The sequence below is a fragment of the Poeciliopsis prolifica genome, unplaced genomic scaffold, assembly GCF_027474105.1.
Source record: "Poeciliopsis prolifica strain line A6 unplaced genomic scaffold, Auburn_PproV2 SCAFFOLD016, whole genome shotgun sequence".
NCBI lineage: Eukaryota > Metazoa > Chordata > Actinopteri > Cyprinodontiformes > Poeciliidae > Poeciliopsis > Poeciliopsis prolifica.
In genome coordinates this window covers 5591106-5609726 of record NW_026562391.1, presented here as the reverse complement: position 1 = coordinate 5609726, position 18621 = coordinate 5591106, and the positions used below count along the sequence as shown (strand labels likewise).

General features: G+C 42.1%; 1 protein-coding gene across 2 annotated transcripts; it reads right to left on the bottom strand.

Annotated features, from left to right (window-relative positions):
* Position 1: 1 nt before the first annotated feature.
* taf5 (TAF5 RNA polymerase II, TATA box binding protein (TBP)-associated factor) lies at positions 2 to 5911 on the bottom strand. 2 transcript variants are annotated; one of them, XM_055040932.1, is made up of 11 exons: positions 5503 to 5911; positions 4412 to 4640; positions 4017 to 4332; positions 3748 to 3911; positions 3328 to 3463; positions 3088 to 3208; positions 2166 to 2295; positions 1499 to 1663; positions 1217 to 1394; positions 649 to 826; positions 2 to 549 (listed from the first exon to the last, which is right to left on the bottom strand). In XM_055040932.1, exons 1-11 carry the CDS (start codon positions 5909 to 5911, stop codon positions 335 to 337), a joined length of 2241 nt encoding a protein of 746 aa, XP_054896907.1. In that variant the 3' UTR covers positions 2 to 334. The 2 variants fall into 2 exon arrangements, with proteins under 2 accessions (XP_054896907.1, XP_054896908.1); XM_055040933.1 differs by having other exon boundaries at positions 4412 to 4637.
* Positions 5912 to 18621: the final 12710 nt, after the last annotated feature.

Genomic DNA, 18621 nt, shown 5'->3' with positions numbered 1-18621 from the left:
ATAGAAAACACTTTGTTTTATTTACAGTGTGCATCAGTATAAAAGAGAATATGTTACAAAGTTGAAAGCCATGTTTTGAGGTAAACTGTGAAGTCATGGCAGTGATTCATTAAAAGAAAAAGGGAAAAAAAAAAGGGGCGGGGGTTCAATGAGGCAGTTTACAACTGCAACAGTTAGCTTTGTTCTGGGAACCTGATTGGTCAACCGGTTACTACTTCAGTCTGTTAGCCAGAAAACGAACTGATGATGTTTATTTGTACAGTTCAGAGGTTAATGATGTGCATCATGTCAAGCTTTAAACGATTTCTCCTCCCTCCCTGATGGTCCCATGCTCTTATGGATTATAAGCTCCTGCAGCCAGAAGCAGGTTCCTCCGTGTGAAGTGCAGGTGAACTACAGGTGTTGATTTGGTCATGTAGGTGCCCAGCAGAAGCTCCTGGGAGTTATCCTGTAGGTGGATGTGTCCCGTAGCCGCAGTGAAGTCGTCCGTTTCTAAATCGTCAAACGCTTTCGTCGCGTCCCACAGGCGAACCGTGTTGTCCATAGAGCCTAGAACGAACCAAACGATGATCACGTGGGGGGTAATTAAAGCCTTCGTTGCTGTTATTTAGTTGATTTAAAGGGAACAGTGCGATGTGGAGCACCCACCGGACCCGAGGATCTCTCCGTCCCTGCTGAATCTGAGGGAGTAGATGCACTCTGTGTGACCCTTGAGCTCTCCGACCATCAGTCCATGACCGATGTCCCACAGGAGGACTCGGCCGTCAGTGGCTCCCGAGGCCAAAAACTTCCCATTGGGAGAGAACGCCAGCGCATGAATGGGACCCTGATGGATTGAGAAAAAACAAACAGTGGTTTATCTTATTTTTATCACTGACAGGACTCCATGTTTATGGACTACATGTTAACTTAAAACTCAAAAAGAAACTGAGGTCAGAGAGTGAAAAGTCTCATTTTATCTCTGATCGAGTTCTTTTGTTAAAAAGACCAATTTACAGAACTATTAATTGAAGTCACTATTTTAGCAAGCAATATGAACCATCACTGCTTCCTGTTTTCAAAATAAGCTTTTAGATCATGTTCAAATAGTTTCTTTTTTGTATAAATGCATTTGCATCCTTATTTTCCTCCACACTGTCATACTATGATAATTCTTCCCATTTCTATCAAATGCTGAGCTGAAAACCGGCAGCCGCCTGTTCTTGTGAAATCTCACCTTGTGACCGGTGAAAATACGGACGCAGTTTCCGGTGAGGACGTCCCACAGACGGATGGTGCGGTCGGACGAGCCTGTGGCCACGTAATTTGCGTTGGGATGGAAACGAGTGCAAGTGACGTCGGCCAGGTGACCGGCGAATATCCGCAGCGGCTGGTGGTGATCGGTCGCCCACAGGCTGTCGGAGAGAGAGAGCGCAAAGGGACATTTACATTGAGCTGCGACAGGACGCATTCCTCTACAGACGCACAGAACTGCAGGTGTGTTGTATGCGCTTCTTACCGGGCGACCCGGTCGTGCCCCCCGGAGATAAAATAATACCCGTAAGGGGAGAACTGCGTGTCCCACACTGGGTAGTTGTGGCCTTTGTATCCCACCAGACAGGTGAAAGTGAGGAGGCTCCACAACCTGACCGTCCCATCTTCAGAGCATGACAACAGGTAGTTTCTGAAAAGGTGAGATGGTCAGAAATCTTTTTGTTCTTGGAGGAAGGATTAAGAATGTTCACTTATTGTTATTTTATCACACAAGATTAACATTTTTACTGCTAAAATTAGAAGCCTGTACCTAAATTAAGAAAAATAAATAAAAATCAACAAGTGGGGGCAGGACAGCATTTGCATCATCAAACATGGCAACTACTTTGTAACGTAGACTTTTAGCACTAAAATGCTTTTTTATATGAATGTACCTTCTGTGCAAAAGTCCTGATTCGTCCCTCATTTCTTTATATTTCACTTTCTACGAACAAAGAGTTTATCGTAATCATTTAAAGTTGTTTTGATCTTCAGGTTTTCTGAACTTACTCCAGTTTGCCTTTGGACTTTAGATGCTTGCCAATAACTGATGATTTCTAGAGTAACATTTTTTATTTAAGTCGCATACTTGGGTAATGTTCAGTTGAGCATATTCGTCTCATGGGGTTTTATTCTGTTGATCAAAACTGTACCTGTCTGGGCTGAAGCTGATGCCATACACCGGTCCGCTGTGTCCGTAGAGGCACTTTGACTCACTGGCCGTCTTATCGTCCATAATCCTCTCAAGAACGTCATCTGACTCTTTGTCAATCAGATTCAAATCTTAAAGAGGGAAAACGCACGTAAAACTAACGTTTCACTTTGAAACTGTGTCACAATAGCTACAGGGTTCACACACTTTTTCCACAATAAACTTCAAATGCTTCCAATGTACCGTACGTTTCTAAACTTTTTCAGCACCAAACACTGCAAATTATCTAAAAAAACCAACGTTTCAATTCACTATTATATGATGTCACTTATTATTGTTATTGATGATGTCTTCTGATAGTATTCGACAGAAGAAACAAACTAAAATATAACAAAATGCTATATTTTGAAGACTTCCTAACACACACCCTGTACACCTGACTAGTTCAAGAACAAAACACTAATTTATTTCTTCAAAAGTATAAAATATAAAACAACCTTTATTTCAAATACACAAATCAATAATTCACTAAGACATTAGGAATAATAAATATTAATTTCATTGAAACAATCCAAATAAATAAAGTTCCTGTTCATATTAAATGCTGAACATGATGTACAAAGGAAGGAGCAGAAAATATGTTTTACAAAATGTTCTCAAAAGTTTTGTGGCACTTAACTAATAAAATTATTTTTGATCATTTTATCTAACCTAAAAACAAGAAGAGTTTAGTCTGATTTAACTTCAGACAGTGAGAAAAAAAATCTGACTTTACTACAAAACTGTGCAGAGAGTAACGACACTTTCTAGGTCCTTACATAGAAATCAAGCGCCTTATTAACCTTGAAAACACAGAATTTTAATTCAAGACCGTATGAAATTTGTCGCTAAAGCCGTTCGCCGCTCATTGTGGTACGTCTTACCTGTGGCGGTCTTTACCTTGCGGAGCTTCTTCGGCGTGACGCTCCACACCCGCACCGTGGAGTCAGCGAAGCCCCCTGCGATCAGACTGGAGTCGTCCGTAACATCAACCGCTGTTAGACCCTGAAGGGGCGACATGAAAGAAAAAATAAAATAAGCTGATCGCTACCAACTGGTTCGCCCCGACAACTCCCGTGAAGTGCAAACGCTCAAATGTCCGCAGCTCATTTGAGCTCATTTACCTGGTATGCGTTGAGAAAGGTGTAGAAGCAGATAGAGGGCAGGTTGTCGGGTCCCAAACGAATTCTCTTGGTGGACTCCTTCATGTACATGATCTTGTCCAGCTTGTCTGAGTCTTTTAGTTCGGGCAGAGGTATCCTAAGACACAAAAACCCGTCAACCACTGAAAAACAAATCCCAATGAAGAATGAGAATCTGGTGTACATTTCAATGTTTGGCCCTTAATAAAATATCTCAGCAGAATTAAACAACAATATGCAATTTCAGAGCGTGTGAATACTTTTCGAAGGCATTGAAAATTTTGAGAGTTCATCTTAAAATTAACTCTCATGAATAAATATCTCTGCTGTTCACAGACATTCATTATTATGCATGGAGGATATGAGAGTCCAGAGGCGTGAATTACACACACATGGTTGTACCTGGTCTGTGAAGGAGCATTTGGATCTTGCTTCTTGCTTTTGGACCCGGTGCTGTCCTTTTTGGGCTTTTTCTTCTTGGGTTTACCTTCCTCGTTCTCTGCTTCCTCATCCTCATCATCGAGGGGAAGCTCGATTTCTGGCTCCTTCAGCAGGCCATAGTAAACCTACACAAATTAAAAAAAACAAGCAAAAAAAGTTGGAAAAAAAAGAAAAGAAAAGAAAACAGTATGAAAGAAAAATATAAAGCAAAAATAATTTAATTATCCAACCTTGGCCTTATTTGCTTCTCGTTTGGCCTCTCCGGCCAAGCTGCCGGACATGGCGTCGATCTGGCTCTTGCTGCGCGGCATGCCATCGAAGATGTCGATGTACAGGTGCTCTTGGATTATATTCCAGATCTGATTGTTCTGGCGCTCCTGCAGGTGCCTCTTCAGCAGCTGGTAGGAGTCGCGGGAGATGCGCAAAACGAACTTGCTGGTGCGGAAATCCAGCAGAGTCTCGTTCCCTCTCATGTGCTCCTTCTTCGTAAGGCTCGACAAAATGCGTAGGTCCTCTTCGTAGTAGCACTCCTGGTCCCCGCTGAACCTAAAACCGGGGGGCGAGGGGGTAAATACGATGATGGGTATTATCGGGGCGTAGACTGAAATATCCTGAAGACACTCACTTTTCAAAGAAGGCCTTAGCCTCGCCTTCATGATTGTTGTAGACCAGTTCCAGGTACATGTGGACGAACAGAGGGTAGAAGACCTGAGACAGTTCTGCTCTGTGGCAGTCCAGAACCGACTCGATGAACTTCTTCAGGCCGCTGTAGTAAACTTCATAGAGAGCTGGGTCTCCCTGCTGGCTGTAGGCTGACAGAACCACGTTGACGTCCGGCTGATCCTCTCCAGCTGCTGCCAGAAACAGGTTTTCCATCAGTGGTAGATTGAACTCATTCAGGCATAGCTTCTGGCTTCTAAAAACTTGAAATGTGACTTCAGGGTTTCTACACACTTTTAATATCAAAATTGCAATTTTTCTCAGTTCAGTTTTTAAAGCAAATACACAAAAGGTTTAACAGGAATCTAATGCATATGTTTATGAGGGAAGAAAGGAAAAATAAATGGATGGATGCAAGTTTGAGACAATGGGACAGGGGAAAACACACCTGTATGTGAAAATATGTTTTCCACTCTTTGTTTTCTGTTTTTGAAGCGTTTCAAAATAGGAAAACATTTCACTTTTACAGGCATTTAACAGTAACGGGAGAAAATGATGGAAAAACCCTTCAGAAACTGTATAATGTCAGACACACCAAGTTCATCCATACATTAGAAGGGTGTCAAACACATTTTTATTGTGGGACACACCAAGAACGTGAAAGTCCTGAGAGGGATGATTTGTGACAAAATATATTAATAAAAGTAAACCGATGTATTTTGGCAGTATACAACTAAAAACAGTTTTGATAGGATTGACACACTAATATTTCAGCACACACCTGGAAGGATGCTTTTATGTCTCCTTCCAGAACCTAGAGGGCCTTGAACGCAACACGTGTCATACATTCTATCAATCTTCTGTAAAACTAACAGCGCAAAACTCAGTATGTTGGTCATATCTATGTGAATGTTTGATTTTACAGCATTTGGCCCGGTTCGGTTACAATCTGTAGATGCGTTCCTAAACAGAGTAACTTGGTGTTGGTTCTGAATTAACACCAGAGACACTTTCACCCTGTTTCACACACTTAACGTGAGTTGGAGTGAACCGTACCTTTGGTTGGCGCCTTTGCTCCGCCGGGAGCGGAGACGGTCACCCGGCTGAGCAAAGCGCTCGCATCCCCGCCGTCTATGTCCGCGCCACTTCCCAGCCCAGAACCGGCGGAGTCAGCCCCCTTTGGATCCAGAACCTCCTCCGGCAATCCCGCCTCGCGACGCAGAATTTCTGCGGACTCTGACAGTTTGTTCTTTCTGAGGAACTGCAGCACAGCCAGCAGGGTCTGCTGGTCCTCGGGGGCTCCCGTCGCCGGCTTGCTGTTTCCAGCCGCAGCGCTGGAGCCGGGGGACGCGGAGAGAACTCCCGCGTCGTTGGCGTGATTATTTCCGAAGCCATCGGTCGCCGGTTCTGTTTTAATGTCGGCTTCGTCTTTCGCGTCGACTATACTACCCTGTACGGCCGCCATTTTCAAAATGAAATACGCATGCGCGAGATTGAAATACGGAAACCGCCGATTGCATGACGTTGAGTCACCTGATTGGTTTAAGCGCATGTCAGTCAAATTTGAAGATTCCAATTAAGTCCCGCCCCTTTCTCTCAAGAATCAACTCTGGTTTCACAGCTGTGGGGCTGGTACGACTGGATGCTGCTTAGTGGTACCCTGAGGAAGAATGTCGATGGCACAATCATTTGCAAGTTGGACACAAACAAACTGTGATGGATGCCTGCTTAGCATGATGTTTATTTCAATTAACTTGAACCAGAATTTGCTGCTCATAGGGGCCGATATTATTTCTGATTTGTTCACTTTGTAGAATTTTGCTCATAATCTTATCTGATGAGGGGATGCATGTTTGGATAGCTATTCCCTGTAGTTTTGAAGCCTGTGCATATAGGATTTCTACTCATGCTTTTTGTTTTACTTTCGGAGAGTTGCTGTGTGACCTCGGCCACAGATTTGTTTTCAAGGAGCGCCTCATTGACATCTCCAAAGTCCAAGAAAAACCTGAACTGCCCCAAATTCCAGTGGGGTCCACTGCATCCATAAAGAAGGCTTTATGGATGCAGAGCAAGACCAAAGAATAAAGAGGTGAAGAAGGAAGGAAGGTCAAACAATCTCTTCTATTGATCATAATGGTCAATGGCCATATCCCAGACTCCAACATCCCTCTACCTGGTGTTCTATCCATACACAAACACGGGGATTTAAAAAGTAGTGGCAAAAGCAAATGAGACGGATTAGCAATGCTTGCCAACAATGTTCTGCAGTGGAAATGAGTTTTGCAATAGTTAATCTCGGCCCCTTAGTTCCAGTAAAACTGATTCTTGATACTTCAACATACAAAGACATTTTGGGCAATTCGACTGAGGTTAAACATTTTTTCAACTTCCTAAAAAAAGTCTTGTTTTTATTTTATAAAACCAATCTCTTTATTGTTAACTTTCAGCTGCTCACTTGTATCCAGCTGTGCCTTCATGCTGAGTATTAGTAATAGATGTGTGTTTTGTTTTTTTCTTGTACCAGAGGAGGGCACTCTTTACACACACACGACCAACTCACTCTCAGCGATGTCAAGATTTTTTTTTTAAAAGAAAAAGAGAGATATTTTTCCCTGTTAAAATTGTTGAATTACATTGTTATCTACAGTCACTGTGAATAAATACCAGCATAGAATTGGTAGATTTTGTTCACAGGTATTCCCTATTAGGCCTCCAGCGGTAAACAGATAGTTAATTTCTCCAGATGATCAGTAAAATTTAAATTTTGTTCAGCAAAAAGAAAACAGAAGCATGAGAGTCTCATTTGATTAACGGCTTTTTGTATGACAAATTATCTTCACACCTACTGGTGATTAATTATGAACCAAAATTACACCTGAATTCAAAGATTATTGGGGACCTTTTTATTAACGGGCATTTGATGTTGGTGTAGTCTAGGTAACAAGGAGGAGGCAGACAGGAAACTCCCTGAGGCAGAACTAATTCAAGGACACTGAGTTTGTGGATTATGATTTATGAACTGATTCAAAAAGAACAAAACGACAAAATTTGGGCACATGTTTTCACATGTTTTGCTAATTTCTTCTACTAAGACTTGTCATAAGATGTCATTGTTATAATCCTCATCTCTAGGTTATAATGATTTATTACAACTGCATCCATCTTTTCATTTTACGACACCATACAATCATAAGAGATAATTTATATCTGCGTCCTTCACGGCTTTTAAATCAAATCTTTAATTTGTTCACCTTGAAGCACCTTGAGGCAATAGACATGCAGAAAAATTCATGTTTTTCACTTTGCATACTGCTGAGGTGGGTTTTTTTTGTTTTTTTTTTAGCTCCTGCACAGAACAAGAACCATACCTGCCTCAGTAAACATGCCAAACATGCAGTCAGACGTGTGACGCTGACGAGGCAGGTCTCAGGTCAGCCAGGCATAAGTTTTCATTTCAGTGAAGCTGTCACGTGGAAAATCAAAACGGACTCATGTTTTGATTTTATTTGACCTTTTGGTTTTGGTCTTTTTAACCATCCTAACTCGTGGCCTGTTCCAAACCTGGGCTCCAGGAAGGTGACGCCCCAGCAGCTCTGCTGATGAGGGCTGGGACAGAAGGCACAGATGCGGAGGGATGTTGTGTAACACTGAGGCGTCGCTGCTCCATGTGAAGGAGAGCCGGGTGGGGGGATGGGCTGCGTTAGTTTGTGGGTGTAGTGTGTGAGACAACATGAGCAGCTCAGGGTGTGGTCAGCTTTTCTCTGATTGTTGTAAAACTGCTCATTACGTTTGTTTGGAGTAAAAAAAAATTAAAAAAATCTGACATATGATTTGTGAACGTTCTCCCTGTCTGGTCAGCTGTGAAAAATACCCAACGTTTTGTCCTGCTTGAGAGAACTGTGATGTAGTTTAATGTTTAAAAAAAAAACTTCAATGGAAATGCAACTCAGTAAAGACACCAGAAGCAATCTGCTGACATCTCATCCTTTCTGATGATGATTGGATTAGACCGCAATTAGTTCACAAACAACTTGTTTTCTGACTGACGTGAAATGAGTGGATAAAAATGCTCTTCTGCTCTCCAGCAATGGCAGGTGCAGACACATTAACAGAGTTGGTAAAGATGTGCAAAGAGTTTTAAAATAAAGGTAGATTTTGTTGCACTAGTATAATCTCACTCTGACTTTTTTTTGTTTCCCCGCAAATAATCCAATATCCAATAATCCAATACATTTATATGTATCATTTCAATATATTGAATTTATTTACTGAGTGGGGAAAACAATCTCAAAATAAATAACTGCTATTCACCAAATCATTCCTGTAGTCCCAGCAGCGAGTAATCTTTTGACCAGTTTGGCAACGCATAGTTTCTCCAGCAATATTTTTACAGTGTTGGAAGATTTGGAGAGAGCAATGTGGGACGTGTTATTCTTGGAAATGTTTTATTTAAATGTTTTGTTTTCCCTTCTCCTTTAAATTGTGAGCCAGTTGTTTGAACGCACACCTTTTTGTTCTTTGAGTCCTAAAGCTAATCCTAAGTAGTTTTAAGGCTAATTTGATCTCGTTCCACATTTCTCAAGACAAGCTGGTTCTTAAATATACACTCTCTGCATCTTTCTGCTGGCTTTTGTTCTTCGTTTTTTCTGTAGGACATTTTGTCATTTTTATGAATAAAAAAGCATATAGAAAAACATTTTTATTTACATAAAGCAGCTATTAGTAGACACTGAGAGCTGTTTAGCTACTTTTTTTAATCTAAATTATTCACTTTCACTTATCATTCGAAGCCTATTGATGCATAAAGGTTGTTGATCAGATATGTAAATATATATTCTGCTTTCCGCACCCATTTTATTTCTTTTTTTACTTCACAAATCACCTTCAAGCCACACCCTGAATACCAACCCACCAGGAAAGTCCCAATGTTGCAATAAAAGCAAAGCAAGGAACATAAATCTGGAAAAGAGGTGACGCATTTTCAGATCGACTTCTTCTCACTTGTTCAAGCTGCACTTATCCAACCTTATGTCTGCTGCTGCCTTTTATACACCGAGTTTATTCAAAGCTGCTCCAGCACGTCTCATAGTGATAATGAAACGGGTGAGGGTGGAGAAAAGAGACGTCTGTTCAGTCCCATCCCTTCTTTCACACCTCGGAGACGATTGGCTTGGATTTTCTGTGTGTGTGAGTGGGTGGGTGGATGGATGGGTGGTGGAAGCTGAAGGATTCTCCCAACATCCCCATTTCTGCTCGGTCAGATGGTGCAAGGGTGTGGCATCCCCACAGAGTCTGGATTTTTTTTGGAACGTACACAGGAAAAAAAAAAAACGAACAAAAAGACAGTTTGTGGACCCTTTAATTCCTCTTGTTGAAAACAAAAATGCTGCACATATAGCTGGAGTAATGTTTTGCCAGCTTGATTCAAGGGCAGCTGAGAACTGAGCCAGTAAATCTATTGCACCCAAAACAGATTGTATTAGTTTTATAGCTTTTCATGAATCAAAGCAAAGGAAATGTTGAAGCAGAAATGCGCCCTGAGGAGATGCGCCTGCGTGTGTCTGCCTATGTGAAGCAGTTCTGGCAGTGTAGACCAGGGCGTGGCACTTTTTCTGCCTCTTTCATATATTTTTGTTAATTTTCAACAGACCGTCTGCAGAAAAGACACAACTGAAGCTAAATCTGCTTAAAAAAAAAAAAAAAATTAAAACTAAAGGATAATTACAAAGATGTTTGAGTATGACAGGTGCACATATTGCTTCCCCAGCTTTCAAATGGACTTTTCCAGCATTGGTTGTGAGCAGCACTCAGCTGCGAGTAAGGTGAACCGGCGGTTTTGCTGGTGATGAGAAATCACCTACTGGTTTCGCTGAAACGGTCAAGAAATGCAGCAGAGCTCCCCCCACTCCACCCCACCCCCCACTGAGAGGCACAGATAAATAATTTATGAGGTGCGACCCACAGAAGAGGAAGAGAGAGAGAAGGAGAGGAAGAGGAAAGGATGAAGGGAGACAAAAGGGGAGCGGGTTGAGAGGGGGTGGAATGGGAAGGGCGAGGCAGATCATCAGAGGATGTAAGAGCAGGAGAAGTCAGAGGTTGTCAGGATGAAAGGAAGGTATGTGAGAGAGGTGGTAGAAAGCAGTGAGACGGAGGTGTAGAGTAAAGGTGTGAAGGATGAGAAACAGCAAATGAGAAGAAGAAACAGTGAAACCCGTTTTCACCTGCTTCAGTCGTCACTCCAAGCAAACGGCACATTTAAAGAAAGGCTTACTTACTGCGTGTGATTTGTCCAATTCTGGAATAGTTTTTCACCTGACATGCAAACGTTTTCACATCGGTTGAATCTTTTCACGTTAGAAGCACAAACCTCTGTGTATTTTGCATGACAGACCAACACAAAATAGGGAAAAGTACGTCTTTGTCAAGTAACGTTTCTGTATTTACTCATGTTTCATATCTTACGTTGGAGAAGTTGTGTATTTCTTTTCCCCTGTGTGGGTACTTTGGTGCGTGAATGCATTAAAGCGTATTGAGTCCATCCAAGTGGAATGATGGGCGTGAAGGCTGGTCTGTGGCTCCAGAGGAGTCGAGGTTCGGGGAAAAGAAATGTGGGGATTGTGCATTATTCAGCACCGACCTAACTGGAAAGCGGGATCCGTCACGCAGTCTGCGACTCGTGACAGATTGAGTTATTTGGCCATGAAGGTAGGAAATATGTCAAAATACTGAGCCAGCTTTCAAGCATGGTGGTTGCAGCGTCATGCTGAGGGTTTATTTTAGCTATGGAGGTGCATCATTCAAAGTTGAAAGGAAGATGGACGGTCATTTCATCAAGACCACATGACATTGCCAGTTAAATGGCTGGAAGCCTGGACAAAATTTCAACATTCCAACATGAACGAATTGCTTTTAGAGTGGAACGATTAAGTTCCTGGGATGATCCCGTCCTCATGCTATTAAAACCGTTGAACATTAGCTGAAACTCAACCAACTAAATAAACCATTTCCAAAGAGGAGACTCTGCTAGGGCACATTTTTTACCAAATTATTGTTTGTTTGTATGTATAAACATTGATGTTGTGAAAATCTAAAATAGATTCAATTTGAAGACCAAAATCCGATTCTAAAAATGTAACAAAAAGGGCCAATTCACTCTGAATCGTCAGTGTTTCAGACCAGTCAATAAAAACTCAAACCTGATTAGTCCCAGCGTGAGCTGTCGACCGACACCGACCTTATGAATAAGCAGCGTTTCAAATGAAGGAGTGTTTTTCACTTTCTCTGCAGCTTCACCTCTCTGCCTGTGGTTTCTCTCAGCCACCTCCCACGCTCTCCCTTTGAGGACGGAGCTAACCAGGCACGTTAACAGCACCCCTGATGCAGGTCCCTCCCAGCGCAACGCTGCGCATCACTGTTTCTTTATCACCATGAATAATGCAGGCCTCGTCTAGAACTAATGAGGCGGCACGCCACGGCAAGGAACCATAACCAACTCCTACCGGGAAGCTGGGAAAGTGTTAACAAAAAGCTTCGATGCAAATGGCTCACTTCATGCGTTTACATGGGTTTAACCCAATTTCACTTTGTGCAGTGCATCATTATTATATCAGCTATCAATGCAAGTCATGTCTGCTTTTTGATTGGCTGGATGTTGTCTGTGCAGAAATGAGCTTTTTGTTAGCAGAGCAAGTCTTTGTAGCTTCTGTTCACCAAATAGCTCCCGCTGCAGTCCAAGCGATTGTTTCTGAAGATAATCACACACCCTGATCTGCACACACACACACACACACACATACAGACACACACACTGACTGGCAGCTGCCAGACTGAGATAAAGGCGTGGGCTTGAATTTGTTAAAGGTCAGCCCTCCTCTCCAGAATCAATGCATCTGCAATTAAATGTATAATTAATTAAAACGTTAAGATCACAGGGTGAAATCACTTGAAATATGACGGATATTTAAAGCACAGATCACACGTTCACTGCATATGTGAACGAGTACGTGATGAAAGAGAAATTTTTATACTTTTCGAAGAAGACATGCAGCGTCCCCTGATAACCTGGAATAATTCATAGAGAATTGAGGATGATCACCTCCCTTCCTGTCCTGCGTGTGCCGCATTGGCATGAACATCCATTCCCTGGACATTCAGCTGATAAAGATCCCTCTCCGCCCTAAAAATAGTGACATTTAGTTAATTCATGAGATCTGTCGGCAGCGCCTAAGCTCAATCCTAATCAGCTCTGGAGGCCTGAGTGTCTGATTCAAAAACCTGCTCCATCTCTGCAGGTAATATTCAGCTCCTCTTTAATTTCACACAGAAATCTCAGCTAAATGCATCTGAGAATCTCTTTGTGCTGAATGTCCTTGTTCTCCTTGAGGTGTGTGTGTGTGTGTGTGTGTGTGTGTGTGTGTGTGTGTGTGTGTGTGTGTGTGTGTGTGTGTGTGTGTGTGTGTGTTCCTGACACAAAAGTCACTGAAGGGTGTGAGGAAGGTCTCCTTGCATGAGCATCATTGGAAATCACAAGGAGGGGAGGGGGATATCTGATGAAAGAGGGCGTCCCGGGGGACTGACCAACCTGTGCAAACAAAAACAACAGACGGACACAAAGTAGCAGACATCTTGCATGTGTGCATTTTTTATATGCAGCAATTTGGAAACAGTGTTTGTTCCTTAAGTTTGTGGGTGTGTAGCTCTTTGTAAGAAGTATGCATGTTAAAGCACCGATGCTTCGTATTTCAGCCGAAAGGATGGATTGAAGCCCCCCTTTTATCCTTACAGTCTTTGGGTTTTTAAACAAACTAGATTTAATCCGATAGCAACTTTCAGCCGCTATTGAACTATTGCCATCCAACTTCATTTTTTAGCTCATGTGTTATTTGTCAGATTTCATTTTTAGACCTTTATTTCAGGTGGATATTCATTCATCTTTGTGTAAAAGCCTGTGTGAATGTGTTGACCATCACCACTCCCTGTTACAAATGAATTGACCTTTGAGGACATCAACTGAATTTCTAAATCGTAAACCATGCATCACTTTTCTTGCTGCTTTGTGTCGGCCCACAAAGCACAAAGCAGATAATCCTAATATACTGGACAGTCAGGGAGTGAATATTTAATGCATGCCATTCTAACTGCACGGCTCAGAAATTCTTCAACTTTGCTCCAGGTAAAATGTTAATCGATAGTCGGATACAGATGATTCCTGTCCTCTCTGTCTTTATGTACAATGTTATAAACGGTTTTCCAATTAAAAGCAGCTTCATCGATTTGCTCTTTAATTACGATGTGTGAGCATCACTGACACACACACACACACACACACACACACACACACACACACACACACACACACACACACACACACACGAGGTTCTCTACAGCTACAACCACACACACAGGAAGAAACATACCATCACATCAAGGCGGCAGGATGTTTGTCTGTATCTACATGGCCGTGGTGGGTAAATATTTTAACAGTTCCGCAGTCATGCACAATGTCTGATTGAGTCTTCAGCCCCCGAGTCCCACAGGCAATCTGAAATACACTCATGTCAAGCTAATGGAAAGCTTTTGGTGTTTCCCAGCCGATCAATAGCTGTTTATGTGCGAATGGTGACACACTATATCAGCCTGCAGGCAGACTGCCAGGAGGTATGGAATGACTGTAGTCAGCACTTTGGGAGATGGGTGAGCAGGGCAAGCACGCACACACCACCGCGCTCCTCGCTGTGGGAGCTGCATTGAGTGGCCGCGGTGCTGATGAAGGCCAGAAAATGAGGTGGAGCAAACACGGAGGTGTTCAGAGGCTTATGGATTGAAACTATCTCAGATCTGCAAACTGCAGCACTTTGCAGCTCAGACAGAAAAGGAGAAGAGGAATGCAGGGATGGAAAGCCAATAAAGTGTCTCCTACTTTGAACAAGTTTCGGGATTCCAGTTGTGTCTTCACAGCCCGGCAGGAGACGAAGGCATCCAGTGATTGGTGGTCTGAGCTGTTTTTGGCCCATGACTAGAGAAGAAGAACTAGAAAATTTCTGAAGAAATTTAAGTGGGGCCTGCCAAAGTGTGCCCGTTGGTTTGGACCCAGCGTTCTGATGCTAGAAAGTAGCATCAATGCTAAGCTTAGCTAAAGAAATTACAAAGTAGCATAATGTTGACCAACATAGACTTGCACCATTCAGTAACTAAAATTAGCCAAAATGCTAATGTTAGTTTGAATGCCATGAGTAGCATATGGGTCGTCACTAGTATTTTGTCTTACATTCACTTCCTCCATTCAGTATAGTAAACAAAGCTAATGTATAAGAAATAGCTTAAATGCTTATTTTAGAAAAAAGGCTAATGCACAAATCTCAGAGTAAAAGATATATTGAGGCTTTTATTTTGAAGTTTTCAGTAAGCTTCCTTTTACATTGCCAATCTAATCCCATGTGTGACAGTATTTGGGTTAAATCAGTTATATACTGGCCAAAACAGCAAGAAGCCTCCATTTAAACTGAGAGGTCTGCCGTAGTTGGAACTACAGTGATGCGTTTTTGTAGTCCTGAGCAGCTGCTCTGCCCTGCTGTGTTCTGTTGCTATGGTAACGGATCCTTTGCCAGCTGTGAGCAGAGCAGAACTCCATCAGTTTGAGCCGGCCGGTTTCACTAACAAAAGGCAGTCCGAACAACTCAGGAACCGTATGATAAGTTCTCATTTCCATTCATCTCTATTTTGTCCCAAATGCTTTAGCATGACAGATGAGTGGGATGATCAGTTAAAGGTCAGCCTTCGGGAGAAAAGAGGTGAGAGCTCCTGCTGGTGGTGCAAGTGGGTGGACTGCAGTGTCCTGCCTCACTGCCCCCGCCCCCCCACACACAGCTGTCTTGTGCACGTCTGGATGTTTGAAGACTCTGCTGTACACAGGAGCATCTGTGGTCTCTGGGGGCAGTTAATCTTTACTCCTTCGACCCACAGAGCTCCGCTGGGGGAGGAAAGTGTCCTTCTGTGCCCTTTTTTGGTTTAAACAGACTCTGCTACCGCACATTAATAAAGAAACATTAATGTAGTGGGTAGATGAGTGTTTATGTATATTGGGGAAACAAGGTGAGAGGAGAAAGATTTTATGGGATGATGCCACCAATTTACGTTTTTCAGCCCACGATAAACAACAGCCGTCTATTGTTTACTATCATCATGCTATCAATGTTCTCGTGCACGACTCGCATTGATTTTCCCAGTTCACTCACATAGCTGAGACACATGCATGCCAGGTTTATTGAGGACTCCGAATCGATCTCATGATGGAGTACATTGGTGGATTTTGCTTCTATTTGTGTTGGCTGTGTGACGAACTGAGGATCAATCTGTTGTGTACTCTGCCCTCTTGCCAAGCGACAGCTGGGACCGTCTCACGCCCAATCTGCATCCACAAAGAGTTGTGGATATGGAGCAGCTGAAGAAAAGGAAACAGATTTCTTGGTGAACTGCTCTACAACGAACATAACTTCTCCGTGATGTAAATACCTGAACACAGTGATATTAGTGGCGTGAATTTATATAAAGATTGGGATTTTTGCTGCCACTGGTGCGAGCAGTAAAACAGCTTTCAGATTGATTAAGAGAGTTGACATTCAGCTTCTGCAAAACCCATAACAAAATGAGTTTGTTATGAGTTTTTACATTTCCCTACATAAGCATAAAGCTGTGACTTCGCAGGGGAAAAAAAATCATGTTTCACAGTTATTAATGGCTTTAATAATGTAGCCAACATTCACATCCTCTGGGACGGAAGATTAATGATCGAAGCTCATTTGACTTGTTGGTTTTCTTACCTGATCAACTCCGACGGAAATTAACTTCCACAGATCTGACCCAGATATGCAACACAAAACCTTTCCATGCAGCACAGCGAACAGTGATGAATGCAGCATCCTGATTTGTGACTTGGAACACGCTGTGATATTTTGGGATTGGATTACGGAGAATTTCTGAAGGTGACATTTACCATTCGGCCATGACGTTATGCTTCGTTACAGGATCTGTGACTGCTCTGCAAAAATTCACAATAAGCTTGAATTGGAAGATGCCAATGAGTTTTACTCTTTTACACTGATAATAATGCTATATTTTATTTATTTGTCTGAAGCAGAAACATCCAAAGCTGGTGTGATGCTTCACTGTGACAGAAACTTTGATCTTCTCATCAGTAGCCGCTCCTTTTTTTACTTGCTGCTATTATCACTGCTCTTGCTAATCACTTAAATATTCAGAAGTATGTTTCCAAGCTCTTTTCTGGATCATCTATGGTGTATTTTTAAAGTTGAGTTAAGCTTCCTGCCTCAAACTGCTGCGTCATGTGCAAACTGGATGTTGAATAACTCCCAGAAAGGTTTCATCTCTTCCATTATACATGAACCAGCAGCAGCAGCAGCACAACCCTCTCACTTAAGAACTATATTTCAGGCCATACCAGCAAACTGTGGGTCTATGAAGACATCCAGTAGATTTGACAACATTAGATTATCATTTCACCTTCGATATTAAGACAAAGTAGACTTAAACAATTCAAAGTCAAATTAATTCTATGTTTCCTTGTGGAGTATCCAGTTATCATACCATGACTTGAAACTAGACAGATTTAGAAAGCAAAGTGTCAGTAAAATGTGATGACTCGTCCAGGTTTAATTTCAGGTCATTTGTATTGATCCTTTCATATGCAAACTTCAGCATAAAGCTGCTGTACAGACGCAGCCCCTGAGGGTGAAGCTTGTTTTGCAGCACTGCTGCGTCCTCCCAGGCCTCCAGAATAACAAGTCTCAGCTGAATTCGGAGCCTGCGACACTTTGGCATGTTGTGAACTGCTCCAACTCAGAAAGTGATGTCAAGACGGTTTAATGTCGAAAACTAATTCACTATATCCTACTTTAGCTGAACTTTACTGCATAGCAGAGCGAGAGAAACACATTTTTCTATGGATCACAATGATCAAGCTACATCTGAAGGTGATTAGTAAAGGAGCTGCCTTTATAGCATGTTGGAGGATGTATTTTAGAAAGTATTCTGTGAAGTATTGAAATATCTGGAAGAGAAACTGATTTTTCTCTCATCGGATTTTTCTCTGAGGATCACAGTGCATCTGATCTGTACGCTGACAGTGCTGCAGCTTCACACGTCAGGGTGCGATTGATCCAGACAGCTAAATCCAACAACATACCACGCCTCTAACATTTAGAGTCTGTGCTCTAAGTTGTACTTTGTCATCATCTGTTTTAAGGAGGATGTTACTAATCACTTTCTGTCTCACCTCTGAAACTGGTTCTCAATCAGCAATGAGGAATGTGTTTGACTTTTATAGCCTGCCACCTGTGAAGTGCTAAATGTTGGTCAACACACAATGACAATGATCTTCTCTTTAATTTGGAGAAGTCTTCGGAAGTATCTCCAAATTTAAATGTGCAACATATTTCTATTTCATTTTTGTTTGACTGTTACATCTCCGACTGAGTTTAAAGAAAAAGAAAATAATCATAATTTCTCCATTTGACTGAAAGCAATTAACATTTCCCCCTGTGTCAAATATTTGCCCCTTATAAAATTCACTGAATACCTTTCAGGAACAATCACCAGGCTGCCCGCTCCATTTTCTGATAAGCAGGACGTGGCAGAAATGTAATTATGTTTCTCAGGTTGAACACCTTCAGTGCCACAGAAGGAGGTCAAGACTGAAGGATGTGTCCTTCCCCTTTCTTCAGGGACAAAGACCCTCCTTCCCTCCATCTTTCTGCCTGTCTGGGTGGCTCAGCTGGCAGTTACTCTATTATTAGCTCCAAGTCTTATGTATATAAAAAAAAGGAAAAGATGGCGCTGATGTCATCGTTATCACACAACGGCCCCACCTCGAAATGATTCAGCAGCTTTCCCCTCATCCAGAAAACAGTTTGAACCGGGCAATTTTATAAATAAGGTTCAAGATGAAAATAAAAAATAGTTAAAAAAACAATCTCTTTCAGTTTTTTCTAAAATTCTGTTAAGCTCCTAATGACTCTGGTGGTTAGCTACTTTAGTCAGAGATCCATTAGCCAAACTAAGTTTTTGTTGTTGCTGTTTTCATGTTGGATCCAGGTTCTGTGTCAGTGAACGCGGCTCAGTTTTCACACAGATCTGTCTTCACACTCACTCCCTGAGGCG

Bases quoted from the DNA above. Each gene is read 5' to 3' on its own strand.
- taf5 (XM_055040932.1), bottom strand. From the start codon at position 5,911: ATGGCGGCCGTACAGGGTAGTATAGTCGACGCGAAAGACGAAGCCGAC. The intron at 4,641-5,502 runs GTACGGTTCACT...TGTTTCTGGCAG, and splicing joins AGCAAAGGCGCCAACCAAAG to CAGCTGGAGAGGATCAGCCG. The intron at 3,209-3,327 runs GTAAATGAGCTC...TCGCCCCTTCAG, and splicing joins CCTTTCTCAACGCATACCAG to GGTCTAACAGCGGTTGATGT.